Source organism: Parasteatoda tepidariorum, chromosome 1, assembly GCF_982258835.1.
Source record: "Parasteatoda tepidariorum strain Cologne lab strain chromosome 1, Ptep-v5.0, whole genome shotgun sequence".
Lineage (NCBI taxonomy): Eukaryota > Metazoa > Arthropoda > Arachnida > Araneae > Theridiidae > Parasteatoda > Parasteatoda tepidariorum.
In genome coordinates this window covers 34659465-34682628 of record NC_141755.1, presented here as the reverse complement: position 1 = coordinate 34682628, position 23164 = coordinate 34659465, and the positions used below count along the sequence as shown (strand labels likewise).

Genomic DNA, 23164 nt, shown 5'->3' with positions numbered 1-23164 from the left:
AGAGCGAACAATATTTCAAGTTAAAAAATCAAACACAAAAACGTACTTTCTCTGAAAAAACATGCCTTTTTTTCATTGGATTCGGATTTCTGATTTCCAAGAAATAGGGGGTAGCCACAATCTGGGAAATATGGCCCTCATAGTTTGGTAAGGAGAACGATCGAAAATTTTTACCCCTTAATGTTAATTTTACTTTTTGCGCCTTTCGCCATATCTTGAAAACTTTTTAAGCGAGTTAAAAAAAATTTGAGCACAATTATAAAATTCGTTTATCGTTGAAATTCACTATAAGTATAAAATTCGTAAGACTATATTTATTATTTGTTTATTACTTGTTTCATTTGTAGTAGCTATATTTGTTATTTGTTTTATTTGTAGTAGCTACATATACTATTTGTTTCTGAGCTATTTTGCTACATTTTTACACTTTGTATGAGAAACCCTTTTTAACTGCATTTATTCCATCGATATTTCTTTGTTCATAACTTTTAATACTTCTGGTTTATACTTACAATAAAAGCGTTGATTAAGACACAATGTTATCAACATCATTTTTGGACATATTAAAAATAGTTACGTTTACACGTTTTCTTTAATAAGCAGTCGAAAAAAATGTTCGCGCTTGTAAAACTTTCCATCAGTCATGTATTTTGTAGACCATCATGAGCTACATTGCATGTTAAGTGTTCGATATTTTTTGTACACTGTTTCAAATATAGTTTTTTTTTTCGTAAGAATTTTTTTCGAGCTAACCTAATTAATTAAAAGAACTTAAATAGAAGAGACAATTGTGTGTTGTAACTTAACAATATGTCAGCAAATCATATTTTTCCATCTTTTACGTGTTCATCCATTTATGTCCGTATGCGATAGGGCCGGTTATAAGGTTTAATTAACGATATCCTTTTATATTTATTTATTTTAATGTGTTGAACAGTTTTATGGATATAAAAAGTTGTTTTATTAAGTTATATCACTCGCACTTTTTCTTATTTTTCTCGCATTTACCTCTATTTTATTAAGGTCGTTGAAAAGCCGACACCAATTTGAGCTTGCGGCTACTAGTACTCAACTCCGTATCCTTGCAATTTTGAACAAATTTCAGGGGACAAGGAAATCCCGGAATCAAGTATTGGAAGAAATTTCCCTTTTTGGTGGAATTTCCACTGAACTAACCCGCATTTGTGTTACATGGTGAGAAAAACCACGAAAGCCTATCAAGGTTAGCCTGTCGGCAAAGGGACTCTAACCCATGATCCGTTTACACTGAGGATATTTTATGTGATAGGTACGGAATGGAATTTGTGATGGTGCAAGCCGGAATGGAATTTGTATCGACGAGCCATTGCTGGGTTTCGAACCCGGTTTACATCATTTGAAGTCGAACGCTCTTTCCCCTGAGCCATCACGGTTCACATTTCCTTCCATTGGAACTATTTCAAATGACTACAAGGACATAAAAATTTATAAAATAAATAAATAAAAATTTAAAAAACTTAAATCACACTTTTGTTATGAGAAATTTAAAGTTAATTAATGAAGTTTCATGAAAACGTTACGTGCTTAAGTTTAAATGAACAAAATAGCATTATCGTCAGGCGTCAAAAATGCGCATTTAATTTTTATTTTAGAGCTTAAAAACTCTATTTTGCAGGCATATAAAATGAATAAATTAAATAAATAACTGTCACTTCATGACCAGAAAATCTTTTCATAATGTTGATGAAAGTATTTAGTCCTCAGGTGAAACAATAAAAATAATTCACGAAAAAAAAGATAAAAGAAAATTAAATCGAAATACATAAAAGCAGAGTTCGTGAAAAGGCTTTTCAAAAGAGAGTGACATCTTTGAATATTTTTAAAAAATGATGAATATTTACTTTGAAATAAAATACATGAGACTTAGAATGCATGATGGAGACATCAACAAAAAATAAATCAAAATTTTCAATCCTCTCAAAGAGGTTTTTATTTACATCAAAAAAAGTTTCCTCTTGATAATTCATACTTTATGCATGACTGCCCTAAAGGTATTTCAAATATTTCGTTGACACATATACCTACAGTCGGAAGTAAATAAACTATTCATATCAGCTTTTAAAATAGTACTTTTATTGCTTAAAATTTATATCATTAAATATTTATTAGCATTTCAATATCATTAAGTTATTGGTGATAAATTTAAAAAGAAATATTAATTATATATGAATGGAATTTAGGAAGATAATGAAGAATATAAGAATAAAATTGTGTATTAAAAACAAATAGGCTAAATAAATTCGCTCTTTCCACTTAATAACACTTACAATTTTCATTCTAAAATTACGGTTACTGAATCGGATGCAGACTATCCCTCTAATTAATCCTAAAATTTACGGTAAAGAACATTGTAACCTTTATAGTTTTGAAACCGTTTACAACTCGTATGGTTAGAAAAACATTAATAAAAACTATACAGTTTTTTAACCATTTACTACTAGTATAGTTTCAAAACCATAAAAAATTTAATTTAACTGGAAATTGGAGCTAGGCTCATTTTGTTAGGTAATGGACAATGAAGTTAGGTTGTGGTTGAGTTGAGTTTTATGAAATAAATCATGGAATGCGGTTTAATTCGTTTATTTAGTTGTTTCGCCTGTAGTAGGATAAAGGAAATAGTAGACATTTTTGTGTTAAGCAGCTTTATGGTGCTGCAATCTATGCGAAAATGAGAGTATCATACTCTAATAGTTCAGCGTCACAAATTGGAGGGGGGGTGCAGGACTCTGGAAACTTTTCAAGTGTTGAACGGAATAAAGAAAATATTGTGGTAACCACATCAGGACTCGAACTTTCGTTGTGTTGATCATGAGATTGACAGATTAGCCCTTTCGACAATAGCATGAACTCAGGTGCAAGGAACTAAGTGGCTTCATTAGGTGGGCCTAATTGGTGTTACAAAGTTTTGGTTTTGTAACCGTATTAGGAGAAAGCAGGTAATAAACAGCTTTTCTCACTGCTAGCAGCTTGAATACAGTCTTATTTATGGTTGTTTGACAGCTTTGTTTGTATAATGTAAAATAACAATAAAATAAATTGTTGTTTAACCATTTGCCGAAAAATTTCTAATAGTTTAGTTTGTAAATAAATTGTCAATTTGTAGAAGTTAATCAATGCAAAGTGCTTCTCAAATTAAGTGTGAATAACTGTAACTTCTTTCCTCAATTAAAATTCGATTTTATTTTGAATTTTTTTTTGTAATCCTATTTCTCACTTTAATATAAATTAGAAAACGCGCCTCAGAATTTGAATGCATTAAATTTCATTTATCGTAATATGACTTAAATTGAAATGTTCAGTAGAATAAAATTAAAGTATTTTAAAAATAATCACAGTTAAAAATACAGAAGCATGTTAAATCAAAATGCCATACACTTTTGCGGAAACTTTATTTATATTCTAAAGTAAACATTAAAAAAACTAAATTTCCTTTGAAGTTGCATAAAGAAGTCTAAACTGATGTCACTTTCATATTACGATTAGTAATCCATCCATTAGTAATCCGCCTGTCCATTAGTAATCCATCAATTAATGATCAATCAATTACAGATATCAACCAATGCGTTTCTTTGGAATGGGAATACAAATCTTCCAATGGGATATCTGCAAGTAACATAATGTGAGTATCTCGATACTGATTGGTTGTTGAAACGTGGCATTTGTTTACGTTAGGAACTGCTCTTTCTATTCTATTTCAAGTAATCCGATCCTGTCAATTATCAATTCTCTTTAGTGACACATTTTATATTCTTACACAAAGAATCTTTCACAAGGATTTCAATTCTTGCGCTATACATTTCTTACATAACATAAACACAGACATGAAGTCACGTAGAACATAAACAAACTAATTATTCATCAAAGTTGCTAGGAACACAAAGCAAAACTATATAGAGGTTACAATAAAATAATTACAAATAATAAATGTAAGTTCAGTAAAAGATGTTCACAAGAAAGAATTCAATTTTAACAAATTTGATATGGCACTGTATTTAATTAACTTCTCTTTAATTAACATTCTAACTTATACGGAGGAACTTGGCTCCACTTTAACACGTCATTTTGCAACAAATTCGATGTACGATACGGTGATGTATTTAATTAATTCACATTAATACATATTCTAACTTATGTGGAGAAACTTAGCTTTACTTTAACATGCTATTTTCCTTATAAACGAGCCAATCCACACATGTGTCATAGGTCACATGTGTGGATATTCATGTCTTTCTCCTCTTGAAGTGCAAGCACATACTTGCAAACGTGTTATTTAAATCTAACCAAAACGTATCAACGAAGAATTCTTCACATTTTAATTCAATATCAAAATTTAAAGTCATCAAAAACAAAGCTGTGGTTTAAATTTTTCTTTAATTTCTTTTTATGTTTGTAAATGTTAAATAACTTTTTTCCTTTTCTGATACACTTCGTTCCGTGCGAAAAACAAAACCTTTATTTATGCTTTCTTATACATCATATTGTCCTTAGTTTTGTTGTTTTTACATCACAAAAAAAGCTAAAATAAAGAAAAGTATTGTTTAGCTCTAACATAATATGCCTTTTATGCAGTTTTTGTTCCTATTACACATTTTTTTTACCTTAAGGCATGCTTTCAAATTGCATTGACAATAAGCCTTTAGAATTTTTTTTAAGCGAAATCCTCTCTTTGATTATGTTATGTCCCATAATATAATCAAGAAAGGGGATACCCTTAAGGAACACATATCATTAATGTTATGGATAATAAAGAAAAAGTATTATGATTTATTTGATAGGATGCGATTTGAATATGGCTAGTTATAAATAAATAAAAATAGAAATTCAGTTATAAAAAATGCTTTGAGAAATCAAAAATTAGTTTAATTGACAATACTACTGCACAATTTCTGATAAATTGTTTATTTTTACTATCTCATGTGTTGGAATTCATAAATGTATTAGTACATTAAAAAATAATAATTTAAATAATATAGTTCAAAATTTTTGACCAATGTGCATGCATAATTTCATGTTTCATTTGTCGTTTTCTTATTTCATGTTAAAAAACTGCTGAGTTTTTTATTTATGACATTTTTATTCATGGCATTTTTCTTCATGAAAAAATCATAACAAAATCATCATTAAATTGATCTCATTTTTTTCCAGAGTTTTCTTGCTTCCTTCATTTAGTTTGGTGTTTAAATGACATTATGGAGTATATATTTAGTACACTAGTGTATCTAAACTCAAATCATTACAAGCGACTTCATAGTGAAACTTTTGCGAACGTGGCGATTAGAGGAAATTATTAAAAAACATATAAGTTATATTATAGTTAAGGATTAAGGATTCTCATTGTACAAGAAAGTAATTCCATTATCTTGTTTTTTATACTTCAAGTATAAAAAGGTTTATTTTACTTACAAATAGTGCTTTGAATTAAAAAATAAGCTTATAATACTCCCAATAATAAGCGACGAACTGCTTGATAGAACCATGACGCACTGAGAACTATTGAAATTGCTTTTTGAAAGTCTTGTGCTTTTTGAAATCTTGTTCCTACACAGTTAAAACAGTTTATGCTAGTTTAGCCACATAGTATGATGAAAACTTGTTGAAACCATAAATTCTCAGAAAAATCAGTTCTAAGTTTAACCATAATTTCCTGAAAATTCGCTGCAGTAATTAGATTAAAATTTTCCTATTTAACATTGAGAACAAAACAATGACCAAAACTTCCAGAATATGGTAAAATTTAAGTTGTTTCTGGTTCTATAGGAACGCCAAAAAGTGAGGTAGTTTTATCTAAACGTCTATCGTCATTTGTAAACTGTGTAAGCTATAAGAGCTAACATATACCAAACTTTAAAATTATAATAAAATGTGTATTTTTAATTTAGAAATACCCGGACAAGGCTAGATCTAAATCAGTAGCCTTACTGTGACACATTGAGATTGTCCCTACTTCTTGAAATGAAAACGTAGAAGTAGCAGATTCGTGTCCCGCAGCAACCCTGTAAGTATCTATTTATTAATATTCACTTATAATTATTTATTTACTAATATTTATTTACTAATATTTGCATATTTATGTGTGTGAGTGTGTTGTTCTACCATGAAAAAAGGGAAAATAATAATAATAATAATAATAAAAATAACAAGAAATGGGGGGGGGGGAATTTCCGAAAAAAAGGACAAATTTTTTTTAAAAAGTCCGGAAAATAAGAGATATAATCTTTTCATCAGCTTACACGATTATATTCGCAAGAAAGAGTGATATATATATATATATATATATATATATATATATATATATATATATATATATATATATATATATATATATATATATATATATATATATATATATATATATATATATATATATATATATATATATATATATATATATATATATATATATATATATATATATATATATATATATATATATATATATATATATATATATATATATATATATATAGAACACCGGTGTTCCGTCTGCTCAAAAAATGTATATAAAAAATACTGAAACAATTTCTTAAAGTAAATAAGGTAAGAAAAAACAGTTTTACTTATATTTTTTCTTTAAATCTCATATCTTTAATAGAACATAATGAAGAAGTAATAATTTCTAATAATTCACTTTTTGCACATATTTTACAGCATGTAAAATTTATATGTTTAAATTTATATGTCATTAATATGTTTTTTTTAAACAAGTCTATATACTCTTACAATTGTAGAAGAATTTAAGAACCCAAACCTCATCTTACAACTATTTTATCATCTTTTAATCTATTGTACATCAAAAGTCATATATTTAATGGTCCAACAAACTAGAAAAAACAAACATTGCTGCGTAAGTCTTAAAAATTTAATTTTAAACCACAATATATCCTTTATTGAAATGAAATACATAATGTTCATTTGTACCAGCTGCGCGGGATATCAAGTAACCTGATTTTGACTGAGTTTAGATTAAGGTTTACGTTTAACGCCAGCGGAAACATGGCAGCATTGACAACGTCCTGTCGCTAATTTAATACTTTTTTTTTATTATGTTTATTACTTTTCATCAGTTTTTTTTTCCTTCTGCTTTATCTCTCTGTTCTGTGTGTTCATCCGGTTTTCTTCAGAATTAAAAATCTTTTTCTTGTACTAGACTGCGTGGTATCATGACGACTTACAATTAATGCGTTAAGCTTATAAGTAAACACATGGATACTTTGTTTTATAGAAAATTTATGTGGTTTATTTATTGGTTTAATATTTTGAGTAAATATATTATTTCAACATCAGACGGCAAAGGTAAGAATTTTTTTCTACTTGTTTTAAAATTTCAGCATGATTTCAGTGAATATATGCATTCCTTTATTTTGTGTCGCTTATTATTCCTTATTCAATTTTTGACGCAAAACTCATATTTCGGTATTATTTATTAAGCATTGATAAAACAAAATGATTGGAAAAAATGCTAACAAATTTAATAAATATATTTTGTTGCTTAGTAGAAAGTTCTGACCAGTAAAGTTCAAGATTTTTTTTATATTTCCAATATATTCATTCGCTTTAAGCATAGATTCCTTTTATTAAAATCATTTTTTTAGAAATATCTTTTAAAATACAATATCATTGAAGTTTGAAGAATTGACATTTATTTATCTTAAAATAAACTTATTTTGTAGAATGTTTTTTATATTAATTTTTTATATTCGTTGTTATTGCATAAGTTAATTTTTTGCGAACAGTAAATTTTTCAGATTAAATAATTGTACTGAACAAAAATTGAGTAACTATTCTCGAAAAAAAATGTATCATAAAAGCTTTTCTTGATCATCTTCAAATAGATTAACTAATATAGAATGCATCCTATACTTATCAAATTTTCAACCAATGTTCTTTACAGAATAAGTATTTCTGATGTAATATTGCTTACAATAAAAATAATTTGAAAAAAATGATAAAAATGGAGTTAAAATTAACGTTAATTTTTTCATATTTTTCCAATATTTCAATAGTTACATTCAGAAGTTCTTCAATGGTAAAAATTGCATACAATTACCATGTTGCATTCATTAGAGCATCATCAAGAGAGAACGTGTCACTTTATTTTCTTTATGGTTAAAATAGTTTTAAGTTTTATTTAAGTTACATTGCTTAGGTTACTTTTAAGTGAATTGAATTCAATATGGAGATACTAAGAAACACTTGTTTAATATTTGTGAAAAGAAAACCAATTCATTCTCACAGTAACGTAATTTCAATGTATTTAATACAAGCTCTCACATTCTGTGAATTTTTTTTTTATACTTTCAAGGAAAAGAGCTAGTAAATGCTTATATTATTGGACTATATCAAAAAGAAAAAAAATCAATGTTTGGTCTTAAGAAATATTTTACATCTTTTGATTCAAATGACATGCATAAAACTTCTTTATCTGCTTATGAAACAAATTGTATTACTGAAAAGTTAAGTTAAAAGAACGCTAATTATGCAAAACAAAAATATGTATGAGGCGAAAATATATTTTTAAGGCACTGAACTAAACACAATTCTAATAAATGCCCATTTTCAATCTTTAATATTTGTTAATAATTATGCATGAAAATTAATATTTAACTGTTCTTGCATTTGAAACAATTTTTATAAAAACATTTTACTTTCATTTCATAAATAAGAAATACTTAAGTTATCAGGGATCACAAGTCTTTTTTAAGTTTTTACTTAGAACAATAATTGTGTTATTAGCACAGTTTCTGAGCAGTTTTATCGAAATTTATAAAATGCGAAAATATAAAATGAAAAAGTAAGATGTACTATATTTACATATTTCTTTTTTCAAAATATGTTATTCCAAAATGCTACTTTATTCAGTTTTGCAATCTTAATTACTTAAATTCAATTTGAAAATTTTTGTAATTAGAATTATACTAGGTACCGAAAAAAAACTGTTCATATTAATGAGTCTAAGAACTAATGTAATATGTATTAAATGAAGTTAAAACATTTTACTACTAATCAAAATCCACTTCTGCTTTTAACATTCTACTTAACCTAGACTTAGGATCCTTTATTTAAATCAACCTCTAATATATATATTCATAAATGAAACTATATGGTACTAATTATGGGATTCGAAAAAATAGCTTTGTGTGTATACACTGTAATTTTAATGTGTGTTTATAATTTATTCTATGGCAGAGAAATTATATTTGGAACGACCCCCCTTTGATTTTAATTAAATTTGGTGCAATAGACACACATAATGAAGTAAGTAATTCTGCCAATTCTTAGATTTTTAATTTAAATATTGTCCTATTTCTGAACACGTAAAGAGCTAAATTTTCACTCAAAAAATTATAAACTTGCATGCATATAATTGGCTGTAACTTTTTTTTCAAATTGCAGTAAAAGAAAATTTCAAGTACCAACATAAAGCAAAGGAATTTTCCTTTCAATTGATACCCAATTGAATTTTCTGACTCTAGGTCGAAGTATAAAGCTGACTTGATTTTTCTTTTGATCTTAAGTGTCGCAAAATATGCGTCCAAAATAGTTGAACAATACTAAGGCTGAGTCACTTTTCACATTAAAAAAATACATCAAAATAGAGACTAAATAAGCTTACGTTACGCTCATGGAGACTAAAAAGGTTTACGTTTTATTTTAATTTATTGACTTAGCTTTAGAAGTGCTAAGTTTCGTAGCATGTCAAATTTGTTAGTTTTGTACAGCCTTCCTCTTGAGACACCAATATTTATTGATCTGACAAGGAATGACTCGATATCAAAGCCAATCTTTCAAACAAGTGTGGAAACATTTTTACCAAAAATATATTTACGAAATTTTCGAGTTATTACCTTTAAATGCAGAAAAGTGTCACATTTCTATTGGATGCAATTCAATTAACGATATTTTGTCCCATCATTTGCACAATAATTCTACAGTCTTTTCTGAATTAACGTAAGTCCTTGTATTCAAGAATTCATAACATTAAAATTCTGATGAATTTGTGTGAAGTTAAAACGTTAAAAAAGTGTTCTTTGTATCATTCCTGAGTGCCTTCATCACGTGCGTTTTTATTCTGGAACTGAATTAATTTGGAAAGTTCATTTTTGGCTTAATGAGAACTCTTATATCCAAGAAAGTAAAACAGTTTTTTAAATGAGTTTCTGATATATCTTAAAAAATAATCGGGTTTAAACTATAGGTGTTTTTTACGTCACCATGCATGCTCATATTTTCCGTTAATTCCATTATTCCGCTATTTCCGTACCGAGAAGAAAAAGTGGTGCACGTAGTTATGTTTGTTCTTATTAAGTAATACTTTTTACCTATTTAGTAACAGATTTAAGAAATTTAGACACATTTTGTTTTGTATGATATATTGTCTCAATCGTACTTACCATTGATACAATATATCCCAATCGTACTTACCAGTGGGATAATATATCCCATGAGTGATTAAAAATATTAAAAGACAAAATTTTAGTTTTTTTTTCTGATTATTTTATAACGGCAACTTCTTTTTTCTACAGCATCTGGCTAGACATCTTCTGATATAAATAAGTAATTCGATGCATTTATATTATTTTTATTATTTATTCCCATGCAATATATAGGTATTGTTACAATATTCACGACGATTGGGACATATTGTTCAAAGAGATTTCCGGGAAAATGGAAAAAGTAGAAAACTTTAATCTCTTAGTATACTCATTTACATAAAATGCTTTTCATACTTAAATTTTAATGCTGCAAAAGTCAGGTCAAAGGAATAAAGTAGAAGTAAAAGCCTTTTAGAATAAATTTATGTTCAGCAACAATTATTTAATATTATTTAAAAAGAAAAGTTTAAATTTAATAACTACAAAACTCTTAAGAGAATGCAGAGTTTGATAGTTTGTTGTAATATACACTGAGAAAGGAAGTATGTTCAAAACTGATGACAATATGGTAAAGTTTATCGTGTTTCTGGTTCTACGGCAACATCCAAAAAAATCATGGTAATTTTTTTCGAAGTGATTTGGTAATGCTATTTGACAATTTGTAATAAAATATGGTATTTTTTACTATGATATTTATTTGTAAATGTGGTAAAATTTTTGACCAAAAGCTAGGTAATTTTAACAGTAGCATAATTTGAAATGACACAAAAATGTCTAGTTTAATAACTTATCTTTTGTTTGGTAAACACTAGTTAATTTTGTTTTGCGTCCATTAGTTGTTGTTTTTTTCCCTATGTAAGATATAAGCTAAGATCCACTAACCTTTAAATCTACAAACTATGTGTATTTGTAAATATAGTGATACTTTATAGTGATAAACTAAATCAGTAGCTTAACTAGTACGCATCACGGCTGTACCAGCATCCTGAAATAAAAGCGTTGAGGTAGTGAGTTCGAGTCTAACCACAATACTGGAAGCATCTATTTTTTATATTTATTTATTTATTGTTACAAAAACACATGCATTGTGTGCTAATTACAAAGTTCGGCTTGTTAAGCTCTTGTTACGTCGAAATAAGTACAGATAGAACAATAAAGAGGAAGACATCAGAAATATATATCTAGGGATACGTAGAAATTCGAACTCGCAAACTCCACACTACAATCAATACATATTCGCAATGTCAATCTCTAACTTAAACTATATGCTCTTCAACTTGACAAGATCTTAGTCCTGCAGTAGTTTGATCGTTAAGGCACTGTTCCCAGTAGATTACCAAAGTGAAGCATCACCGACTCGACTTTGCGATCGACTTCGCGAGGAGGTCGTCAGGCTACCACAGAGGGGAACCATCCCCTCCTCTGCTGTGGATCAAAATTGCGATGGCATGTTTTCGGATCATCCTCAGGGATGTTTCCCAGACAGTCGTCAATAGCCCATTGTGCAGCTCTAAGGCGACTAAAACAACATACTACTACTTGTCAAGGGCTTATAACAAATCGTACTTTTAAGCAAGAACCACGAGCCTGTAAATCTATGCGTAAAAATAAACAGATACTTGGATTTTTTTTTAAATATTAGTTTTACGGTAGTAGCTATGCAGTCTTGCCTATCCACCAAACGCTATGTAAAATGGAGGTAGTATGTTTGAATCCCACTGTAAGCTGAAAATCAGATAGCACAAAAATAAGACAATACAAATCTTCTACCGTTACCTAGAGAGTTTAGGGGAAGTACAATACCCCCATTTTGAAAGCCAGCAATACAAACGGAAAAATTACCAACTGATTGGTTTAAAATGGCATTATCATGCAATTTTACCTTAATTTTTTTTTCTCAGTGCAAAGTTCCAGAAAGTCCTTAGAGTGTAATTATTCAGTCCATTATGAAAGTCTTAAGACTGGAATTATTTAGACTGAATAAGGTCATTGAGCCCGTGTCCAAAAAGTGGTGAGTCGATCCACACCGGCTGAAGACTCCCCGTGAGAAAAATTGCGGCTGGTGCACGTTAAATCCGTGGGATAACAAAGTCCTCCAAGTTTACGTAACAAATCAATACCTCTGAGGGTACTGAATTGAAGAGTGATCGTTCTCTGATTGTGGTCAAAATTACGATCTGTAGATGAATGAATAGATGTATGTAATGATGAATAGATGAATGAATCCACTCTTTGAAACAGGCAAGGAACGTGTGTGTGTGGCGGAAATCGTATTTTTTGCCATAGATGGTGCCACTGAAAAACAAGAAGCGCACCATCTGTCTTAATTGAAGCAGGCTTTCTGGTATTTGGCAAGTGGGATTAGAAACAACAACAGACTAAATGATGAAAAGAAGACAAAAATGTTATTATCTTTCAAATAGGACACATGAATTATAATTATTAATTATAATTATTATTAATTATTAATTATAAATATTTATAATTAATAATTAATTATTTTAAATAATAATTTCTGAAATGTCAATCAATAACTCATTCATTCTGTTCATTGGCGTATTCTTATTTATTTTTTAAAATTAATGACCACAGCGGATACGCCAAAAATTGAAAACAGTTGTGGTCCATTTCCTGGGTTTGCTATCGTTGCCCTAAGCTTTCTTATCATCTGTGAGTTCTAATAAAACATACGTCATGAAAATATTTATAGTAACCTTTGGGTCAGCAATTAACAGGAAGCGTCAAAAAATTCTCAAAGATTATCTTCTAGAGAAAAAACTCAACGAAATGTGGCCATTTATATCTTTAAAAAAATATTTTGAACAAGAAATAGTAAAGTTTTATTCATATTTCAAATTTATCTTATCTTCTTATTCATTATGTTGTTCAAACGGTAAGTTTAACTGTTAAATTTAATTTTATTTAATCAAGATTTTAAAATAGTTTTTTTTTTTACAAATTGTTTTTCAAAGGCTGTTACTCACCCGAAAATTTTTAAGAACTAAGAAACACGAAAACATCATATTATTTAACTGAAAAATTTTATACCTTTTTAACAAGGCATTTCTTTAAACGCGGTAATACAGTATAAAAAATGCTAATCAATGAATTAATTAAGAGTTATTTTTCAGAGTATATACTTTTTATCTTCCTACACAGGAAGTATCATGTCTACATACAATATCATATCTATTTGCGCATGAAATATCACATCATTTCTATGATAAAAACTATCATAGGAATACTAGTTCAGCGTTGAACTAAAATATTGGTGTCTTGAACCATATTATCGTGAACGTTTGCTGCAACCTTTATAAATTCTGAAATTGAATCATGTTTCCGTTCAGTTTAAGCATACGCCTAGAAAAATGTGTGGTCAAACCATCCTGAATATGGTAGAGTTTATCTATTTATGGCTCTATGGGAATATCAAAAAAGTTCTGTAATTCTTACCGAAGAGCTTTGGTAATGATTTTGGTAAAATTAATAATAAAATAAGGTTTTTCAATTTGTGATAAAACTTGATATGAAATGGCTTTGGATGAAACCTTGGTATAAATGGTTTTTATGCGTTCAGGCTCTAAAGTATCATAATAAAAATCATGATACCTAAAGGCCTAGCATAAAAACCATTTATTTAGTTGCATTTGATTTTCAGTTTTGTATTTTTACTAAATGAGTGGAAATAAGAACTATAATTTTTTAAAACCAGATTCCAAGTAAGCCATTACCATATGAACATAAAAATCATCAAATTGCTGGTTTCAATGCCGTATATTTTAGTTTTCTTTTCCAGGTATATCTGTTTTTATTAGAAAGATTCTTACCTTAAGTACGGTAATTTTTCAAGGATTTAACCATTTAGTATCATTTAATCAAATTTAAGAAAGAGAAGTTTGAAAGACAATATGATTCAATTTAATTTCGCATTATGGTTGGATCAAATTTTGATGGTATTAGGGCTCACAATTTTTCTAAATTTGTAAAAGTGTATGATAAAATTTTAAAGTACTGTACTAATGTAAATGTTCTAATTTTCATACATTTTGAAGTTATCAACTGAAGTTTTTAAACATACATTTTAAAAGCACATTTACAATTTTCACGTTTAAAGATACCTATTTTGATATAAATTAAACTACATTTTTGAGTATTATAACATTTTCTTCTCGTTATATACATCAATTTAACGTTTAACAACATCTTCAGAGCAACTGCTTCAAATGTTGAACCATAGCACGGGTATCTTGAACTATAATATGTAACTTTACTGCAACCTTAATGAGTGCAAAATTAAACCGCATATCCGTACAAGCTGAACCTTAATATCACTTCATTAGGATCAAAATAGTTTAATTTGCAAAAAAATATGGTTCAACTCCGTAAACAGATTTCGCTTGTAACAAAGTCTTACAATTCTGAGTTTCAAAACTTCTTTACCACATGCACTACAATCTACTATAGGCCAAGGTCTTCTTAAAGAGCTTCTTCAAACGGGTACGAACAACAGCTATGGTCCTCCAACGATCTTTTAATGTCTTAAGACACTCTAGAGTAGGGAAGAGTTGGGTCAATTGTAACATTTTTTACTTAACTATTTTTAACTAACAAAAATCCAATATATTATCAGTATTAATTGACAGACGAGTAAAGTAGACTATTCTCTACTAGAAAAAAAAATAAATACCTTATTTTAAATGTTATTATATTAGTAATTAACAATTTTCGACAGTCGTGCACTTGTTACAATTGTTCCCACTTAAGGAGTCAATTGTAACAGTTCATAAATTCAACTAAAACATAGTTAATTATACATATTATCATAGTTGTGATATATTTTTTTATTGATCAAAATAGTAGTGATATTTTAGGAGTAAAAATAATAATGAGTAGAGACCTAAAGGGTTAAACTTTTAACTTTAAGGGGTTAAAAATTTTAATTTATGCTGTGAAAGGTGACAAATAAAATAATGCACATGCAACATAATATAAATGATATAGGAAACTATTGGTGGTTCTTAAAGAGTTAAGTAATTGTTTGTAAGCATAAGATTATTTATTTTCAGCTGTTACAATCGTCCCTTTACTTATTGTTACAATTGTCCCCAAGACGCCATTTCAGCTTCATTTGTTAAAAACAATGCTAGTTAATTAACTAAACTAATCTTTTTTTTTCTGAAATGTTAATTAAGGTGTCCACTTACATATTCGGTTAATAATTTTTATTTATTTAAACAAAATTACTTTGTTGCAATATAATATTCTAATACCAAAAAAATTACTTGCGTACCGTGAAAATATCTTTTGTGATGTAACTCTTTCAAAAGTACCTAGAAATGGTTGCCAGCAGGGGTGTACATGTAGATTTATTAAATACACCTTGTGCGCCACCTAAGAACCAAATCTAAAACCCGACACTCGAAATTTTTGCTCTGTTACAATCGTACCCTGTTACAATCGTACCCTGTTACAAATGACCCCACTCTCCCCTACTGTATAGAAATAATATTTCTGGTAAAAAATAACCATAATTTTTGTTAATAAAACCAAAATATACTGTTTTTGAACCATTTATGTGGTAATTTTTCTATTCATATGGTAACGGTTAAAAATTATAATCCTTTTATCACGGATTTAGTAAAAAATACAAAACTGCAAGGCAAATGTTTTCTTATGCGATACTCTAAAGCATCATGATAAATTTCCCGATTTTGCACACTTACCTAAATTTATCACAAATTATAAAACTATACTTTATTGTTAATTTCACCAAAGAGTTCTGTAATAATTATCTAGCTATTTGGTGTGCTCATCGAGCCAGAAGTGCGATAAACTTTACCATATTCAGATAATTTTGACCATAATTTTTTTTTTCTCAGTGTTCCAACTTGTGCCAATTCTTTGAGTGTACAGAGCGCCAAAACAAAGAACGGATTACCTAGAATAACTTTTGATCAATAATTTTAACTTTCGATCTCAAATATACTAATTAATAAGAGCAGGTGATATTTTAGGTTAAGAAATAAGACGCAAAAACATACTTTCTCTTACTCAACACACTTTTCTTCCTATGGATTCGGATCTCTGACCCCCAAGATACAGGTAGTGGGAAGAATAGATCTAATAGTTTAGTCAGTAGAGAGTTCCAAAGTTTAGATCTCTAAATGTTAATTTTACTGCTAGCGTATTTCGCTATATCTCAGAAATATTTTCAGCGAATTGAAAAAATTTTGCACATAATTATAAAATTTGTTTATCCAAAGATAATTCCATTCAAAAGAAAATAACTTTTGATAAATATTTATTATTTTTTATTATTTTATTTAAGAATGGCAAAAAAAATTTGAAAATGTAAGGTATACAATTTTTGCATCATTTTAAAGAATGTAATTTGATATGGCAAAATACAAAATTTGAGCGAAATCAGCTGAATAGCACCTAAAATCGAATTTTAAGTATCTGACTTTTTTGATAAATTCTGGTAAAATTACTGTACTGTATGGTAATGACGTTTCTAGTAAAATACCCATAAGCCTGAATTTTTTAGAGCTGTACATACATCACTACAAAATTTCTAAATGAATCTATTTTAAAACCATTATGACGTATCTATACAACCTGCATGTTCTTATGATTGACTTCAAGAGAAAACTGTAGGCAATTCTACCGTTTCAAATGAGAACTGTTTATAGTCTTAGAACATTGATTCATATATTGCGTTCTATAATGCAATCCTTTTAAACTCCCTGCACAACTTATGGCGGCATAAATACGATGCATTTCTACGGAAACTTTGTGGTGCGACTTAATTTAATGTCAAAATCTGTGACGGAAATTGAACGGATGTTTGAATTATAATCTAATCAATGCCATATTTGTTTACTCTGATTAAGGTCAATAAACTTAATTCACGAAAATTACGCTAAGAATTGCACTAATTAACGCAAATTACGCTAATTCGTTAGAATAATGTTTTCATGAAAAGCCGAAATTTTTTCTTGAATATGCGGTTGGACACTTTTCAATGCGTGCGCTAGCTACATATAAAACTTATTTTTATTACACTTTATAATTTTAGCTTTTAGGGATTATTACATAGTAGGCCACTAAACATTATTACACCTAATTAATATTTCCGATATTATTTCATCAACTTGGAAGATGCATTGATTTTAACTATTCTTGTAACACTTGACAATGGGTGTGCTGGCTACATTAAAGAACATATTTTTATGTAGCTCTTATTTAAATTTTACGATTTTAGCCATTATGCATACCTGTAAAATTAGTTTTAATGCATACTTGTAAAATTCTTTTAATACAGTCGTAAGAGTGGAATAATTCTTAAAATAAGACAACACAAGACAGTATCCGGTATTAAACATATTACAGTACTCTAAATGCCATGTTTTATTACTTCCACTGGAATTTCGTATAAGTGTGTAATTTTTCGTATTTTTATAGAGTATTTCAAGTTCTAAGAAATGACATAAAATAACTTTATTAACCTCAAATGAAGATGAACTATTACAAAATTCTGTGATGACTTCCTGTGTACCTATGGCGCAGTTACAGCAAAATTACAAAACGAGAGAAACCACAAAATGTGAGTAAATTATTTACAACTTTTGTTTAAACATCTATTTTTTTATTAAAATGCTTATTTATGCGTACTAGATTTGCTTATGCCTGTACTTTTAATTATACATGTTTACATTAGTTTTGTTTATAGTATTTGTATATTTGATTATACATGTTTATTCATGCTAATTTTGTTTAGAAATGTATTTAGGAACTACCTTGTTTGTTTATGTTAATTTTGTTTACATTAATGATGCTTGTAAGTGTATTTTCCCTCATATGAGGATATGAGTTACTATGTGTACAAATGCTTCCTTATTCAAGAAGGTGGGTATTATGTTATTAGAACTTTATATAAAAAGTTTTTTTGCACTATACCGTAAAAAATTCAGGATTAAATTACGGTAAAAAGTACCACCACTCAGAGTACTAGTTATCGTTAGCGTAAAACCGGTTTTTACCGGAACATGTTACAGAATCTAAAATCTAATAAAACCTGATCATAATTTTTACAGTAATAATCCCTGAATCCCTCTAATTAAATAAATTTTACTGTAAAAATTACGATTAAATATTTTGCGATGAAAATTGGTTTTTTGGTAAAATGCATCCAAAGTGCATGTGATAATGCACCCAAAGAGTCGGTACTATATCGTAATTTATTCCGGAAGATTTTACCTATACACTTAAAGGATCATATATTTTGGTGAATTTCACTTGTCTAATTTTCTATTTTATTAAAAATTTTAATTTATTTTTATTTAATTTATGATATTTCAATTTGATTCAACAATTCAACACAATTAGAAAGCTGATTTTTTTAAGGCACAAAATTATGCTTTCCAAAAAAGTGCTTTTAAAATCAATGCTTTTAACTTACCCTCCAAACGGCAAGATATAATTATCTAATAAAACAACTATAAACCACTTTCGAAATTATTTTTATGCTTGTAATTTTATCTATATATCTATTATTATATTCTAAATATTTAAAAACTAAGTAATACTTAAATCATGAACTATGTAATCTTTGAAACAGGAACAATAAACAACTTCTTGAATAACACTTATGCTATTTAGAAAACCATTCTAATACATAATTCTGCATTCTTTTGTACTTTAAAATGTTGAAATCCTCCTTATGGTATCCTCAAAACAGATTTGCATATGCTATTCTATTATTCCGTATTTATGTTTATATTTAATTCTGCCAGTATTAATTACGACATATTTTTTCACTTTTCAGCCCAAATGAAAGAGAGAAAACGAAATCAATTAATTACTCTATTGAAGGATGCTGATAGATATGTGGAAGAACTAGCCAGTTTCGTTTTGAGAGCAGCTTCAAGTGGCCGCTTATCTGTAGATCTAGGCAAGGTACCTTATTTTACTTAGCTATTTTTAATAAACTTTATTAATTACACAAAATACACAAAAATTATAAAAAAATATACACAAAATTTTAAACGTTCAGTGAAACATATGTATCGAATTAATTGCTATATGTTAAAAAAAATTTAATTATATATATACTATATAGACATACTGTAGACATAGTCAAAGTACTTCATTGTTAATAATAGCTATTTTTAGTAAACATCATTACTACTATCATACATTACAATTAAAAAATATACACGAAAATTCAATAATACTTTTTTATAAGGATTGAAACTTTTGGAGAAAGTGAAAAAAAAATTATGGTAATGCAACCGCTCAGTTAAGTACTCAGTTAAACTTCAAGCTGATCGAGCAAGATGATCATTTGCAAGATTACAAGACAATCCTTTGGTAGTCCAAACGTAATGACATATTTCATATTTTCCAACTGCATAACTTAGTAGCCCGAACGTAGTTTCATCTTTCTCAGTTCACCTAAACTGGGCAGTTTATATTCGTTAAGACGAACTACTAAATTGATCTGTGCTGAGGCCTTCTCTCTTCTAGAAGTTGCTAGAAGGTGGCTGGACAGAGTGCAGTATTGGGAGTAAACAGATAAAGAAAGCTTGCCTGAGGAAGCCTTAGCCAGTACTGGGCTGAAGTGTTAATGAAGAAATAGTGATACCTATCAAACGCTATACGTTTAGAAGAGTCTGAAACAATATTTTCCATAAACATATTCATAGTACCTTATTTTAGCTATATTTAGCAAACAATATTAATTATTATTATCCATTAAATTTGAAAACTGCACACTGACATTCATGATTTTAAAAATATCTGTACTTTTACTTAATTGTTAAAAAACTTTAATTACATTTTAAGGAAAAAGAAAAACACCTGTCTACCCGATCAAAGAAGAAAGAATTGATATGGAAAATGAAATCTGAATGGGATAAGTTAAGTAAGTCGCATCCAGAATTTATTTTTATTTCTAAATAGCTTTTGGATGCAGTTGTGCGATGTATCAAGAAGTATTAATCCTACTTGTAAAACAAGAAAACGATGTTTTTTTAAAGTATTATTGCTATAAGCTATCTTAACTGTATAACTTTGGCCAGAATAATCTGTTTGGTAGGACGTTGAACTCGAGTTCGTGGAAACGGGAGTTCGAATACTTCCTGCCGAAGAAACCCCGTGTATTAAATTGTGACTGCTTCACGTTAAATCTAAATCTGTTGGGGTCACAAGGACCTCCGATTTCCCATGCAATTCAATACCTCTGAAGGGTATTGAATTAGGCATTGATCGTTCTCTGGTTCAGGTCAAAATTACGATTTGTGGAGGAATGAATGGATGTATGAGTGTGTCCTCCCAGTAAAATGAGCTGTGACGTAAGTTTGTAGCTGAAATCGGTCTCTTGACCATAGATGGCACGACAAAAAAACCTCAAACACGCCTTCTGCCTTTAACTCGAAATCAGGCTTGTAGTATTGGCCGGTGGGAATAGAAACAACAACAACTATATATAACGTAAAATTTTAAAAAAAGAGTTTACTCATATGATAATACCTAACTCTTTTTAAGCATATAAATTGTTTTGCTATCATATTAATTTCTTTTTTTAATTTAATTTTTTAATTTTAATTTCATTTCTTCTTTAATTTCATTTTTAATTTGAAAATTAAAAAACTATATAAATTGTAGAAATCATTTCTCATACTAAATCTGTGTTTTAGAAATTCCAGATAAACCATCAGCAGTTTCTATTGACATAGTTGGTACAAAATCTATAAAAGTGAAATTCTCGCCAAGCATATCGTCTAGAGAGCCTGAAGCTACTGTCACAAAATACAAAGGTATAAGTTTCAATATTTTATATTACCTTTCACACAGAGAAAAAAAAGTAGGGTCAAAACTACCAGAATAGGGTAAGATTTATCTAATATTTATCGTGTTTCTGGCTCTATACCAAAAAGCTTAGTAATTTTTACCAAACCGCTTTAGAACAAATTTTGACAAAATTAACAAAAAATTATTATTTTATAAAATATGATAAAATTTGGTAAATGGGGTAATTTTACCAAGTATGGCATTAAAAAAACATTTATTCTGTTAATTTTACTTCTGAATTTTGAGTTTTTTAGTAAATTGATCGTTAATACAGCAATGAACGCAATTTGTATTTGTTATTTTGTGATTTGTGGATTTTATAAAATATGATAAAATTCGGGTAATGGGGTAATTTAACCAAGTATGGCACAAAAAACATTTATTCGGTTAATTTTTCTTTTGATTTTTTTTGTAAATAGATCTTTGATACAGCAATGAATGCAGTTTGTATTTATAATTTTTTTCATTTGTGGTTTTTCACAGTTGAATGGAGTTTACAATCAGATTTTCAACCACTATCTGGTTCTCGAGAAATTATGAATCTTCAGAAATTAGAAGTCACTCTATCTGATCTTAACCATGGGATCCCATATTACATTCGAGTCGCTGCTGGCAATTCTAAAGGGTATAGCCCATATTCAACGCCAGAGCAACCAAGTGCAACACCTTCAAGTGAGTTGAAATTAAAAATATTACAATTTTTGGAGAAAATTAAAAAAAAAACTATATTTTAAGTTATATCAATAATTTAAGTTATACGAGTTATATAACTTTAAAATGTAGCAGATAAAATTTATCCATAATATTTGCATAATCATTTTAAAAAGTTTTTATAAAATCGCCCTTATGTCTATTAAAAAAATTAATAACCACCTTCTTCTGCATTATGTCGGATTGAAATAAAATATGCATTATGTTTAGCGAATATTCTTAAACTTTGCAGATCGTAATTCTTTATGAACTTGGAAAATATTTCCTTTTTTTCAGCGATCCTTGAAAAAAATTTGCTATAGAGTATGAATTATAATTATTAAAATTTTGTTTCATTCGTTTTTGTTTTGTTTCGTTCTGACAAGTTACTATATTAGACACCAAACGCTTTTCTCGTTTCAGATATTAAAGGGCAAATTCTTAAAAAAATTTAATGTTTTTGTTCTGTAAAAAACGTTTTCAAGGTGTAATTTTATGAACGTTGATCAAATGTACAGAACTTTTATAGTAGTAGTAACTAAAATTTCACTGAATCACTGTAATTATATAAATATTATTCCATAAATTAGGTTTTAAAATTTTACGTTCGAAATATATTTTACGGATGATGCACCCCGGGTACCAGTACTTTTTGTCATAAATTGATGGTGTAAATAAATGCGATGGTGTAAATAAATGCGGCTTAGATAAAATGACATAACACGGTAAAAAAATCAACATAAATAAAAATTACCCAGATAAGTATGAGTAAATTATCTTCAATAATTCTATATTTTACCATTCCAATGATGTGATAAAAATACAAAATTTATTTATTGTATTTATTTTGTAATTTCATTCTTCTCTTGAAAATCATGATTCACTTTGATTCACAGATTGAATTATTTTCGTCGCTTAGTAATTCATACGTATAAATAAAGTTTACATAATGAATGTTTGTAGGCTGGATGGACGTAAATGGCAAAAAGTCTCGCTCTCATGGTCGTCTATGTGAGTTAGATAGCGTATTTCATCAGATCATATTTACTAGAGAACCTGGCTCTCCTGAAATCACAGGTAACGTGGTTATTTTCTAAACATATGAAAATATGTTAAAATACATTTTGAGAACACTTTACATTTTCGATTTCAAACATACTACGGTTACCTGCAAGCATAATAATATGGTTTTCAATGAAAAAGTATCT

General features: G+C 28.5%; 1 protein-coding gene across 3 annotated transcripts in view; it reads left to right on the top strand.

Annotated features, from left to right (window-relative positions):
• Nucleotides 1-5924: 5924 nt before the first annotated feature.
• Nucleotides 5925-23164, top strand: part of LOC107442546 (ankyrin repeat and fibronectin type-III domain-containing protein 1-like) — a 37920-nt gene continuing 20680 nt past the window's right edge. Inside the window, exons 1-7 of one of the 3 annotated variants that reach the window (XM_071180016.2) lie at nt 5925-6034; nt 17877-18018; nt 19240-19370; nt 20259-20337; nt 21113-21232; nt 21750-21938; nt 22920-23033. In XM_071180016.2, the coding sequence (XP_071036117.2) occupies nt 17955-18018; nt 19240-19370; nt 20259-20337; nt 21113-21232; nt 21750-21938; nt 22920-23033 (697 nt within the window). In that variant the 5' untranslated portion in view covers nt 5925-6034; nt 17877-17954. Of the gene's footprint in view, nt 6035-7179; nt 7333-9223; nt 9295-17876; nt 18019-19239; nt 19371-20258; nt 20338-21112; nt 21233-21749; nt 21939-22919; nt 23034-23164 lie in introns of those variants that run through there. The other 2 variants (XM_043051465.3, XM_071180015.2) reach the window with 2 other exon arrangements.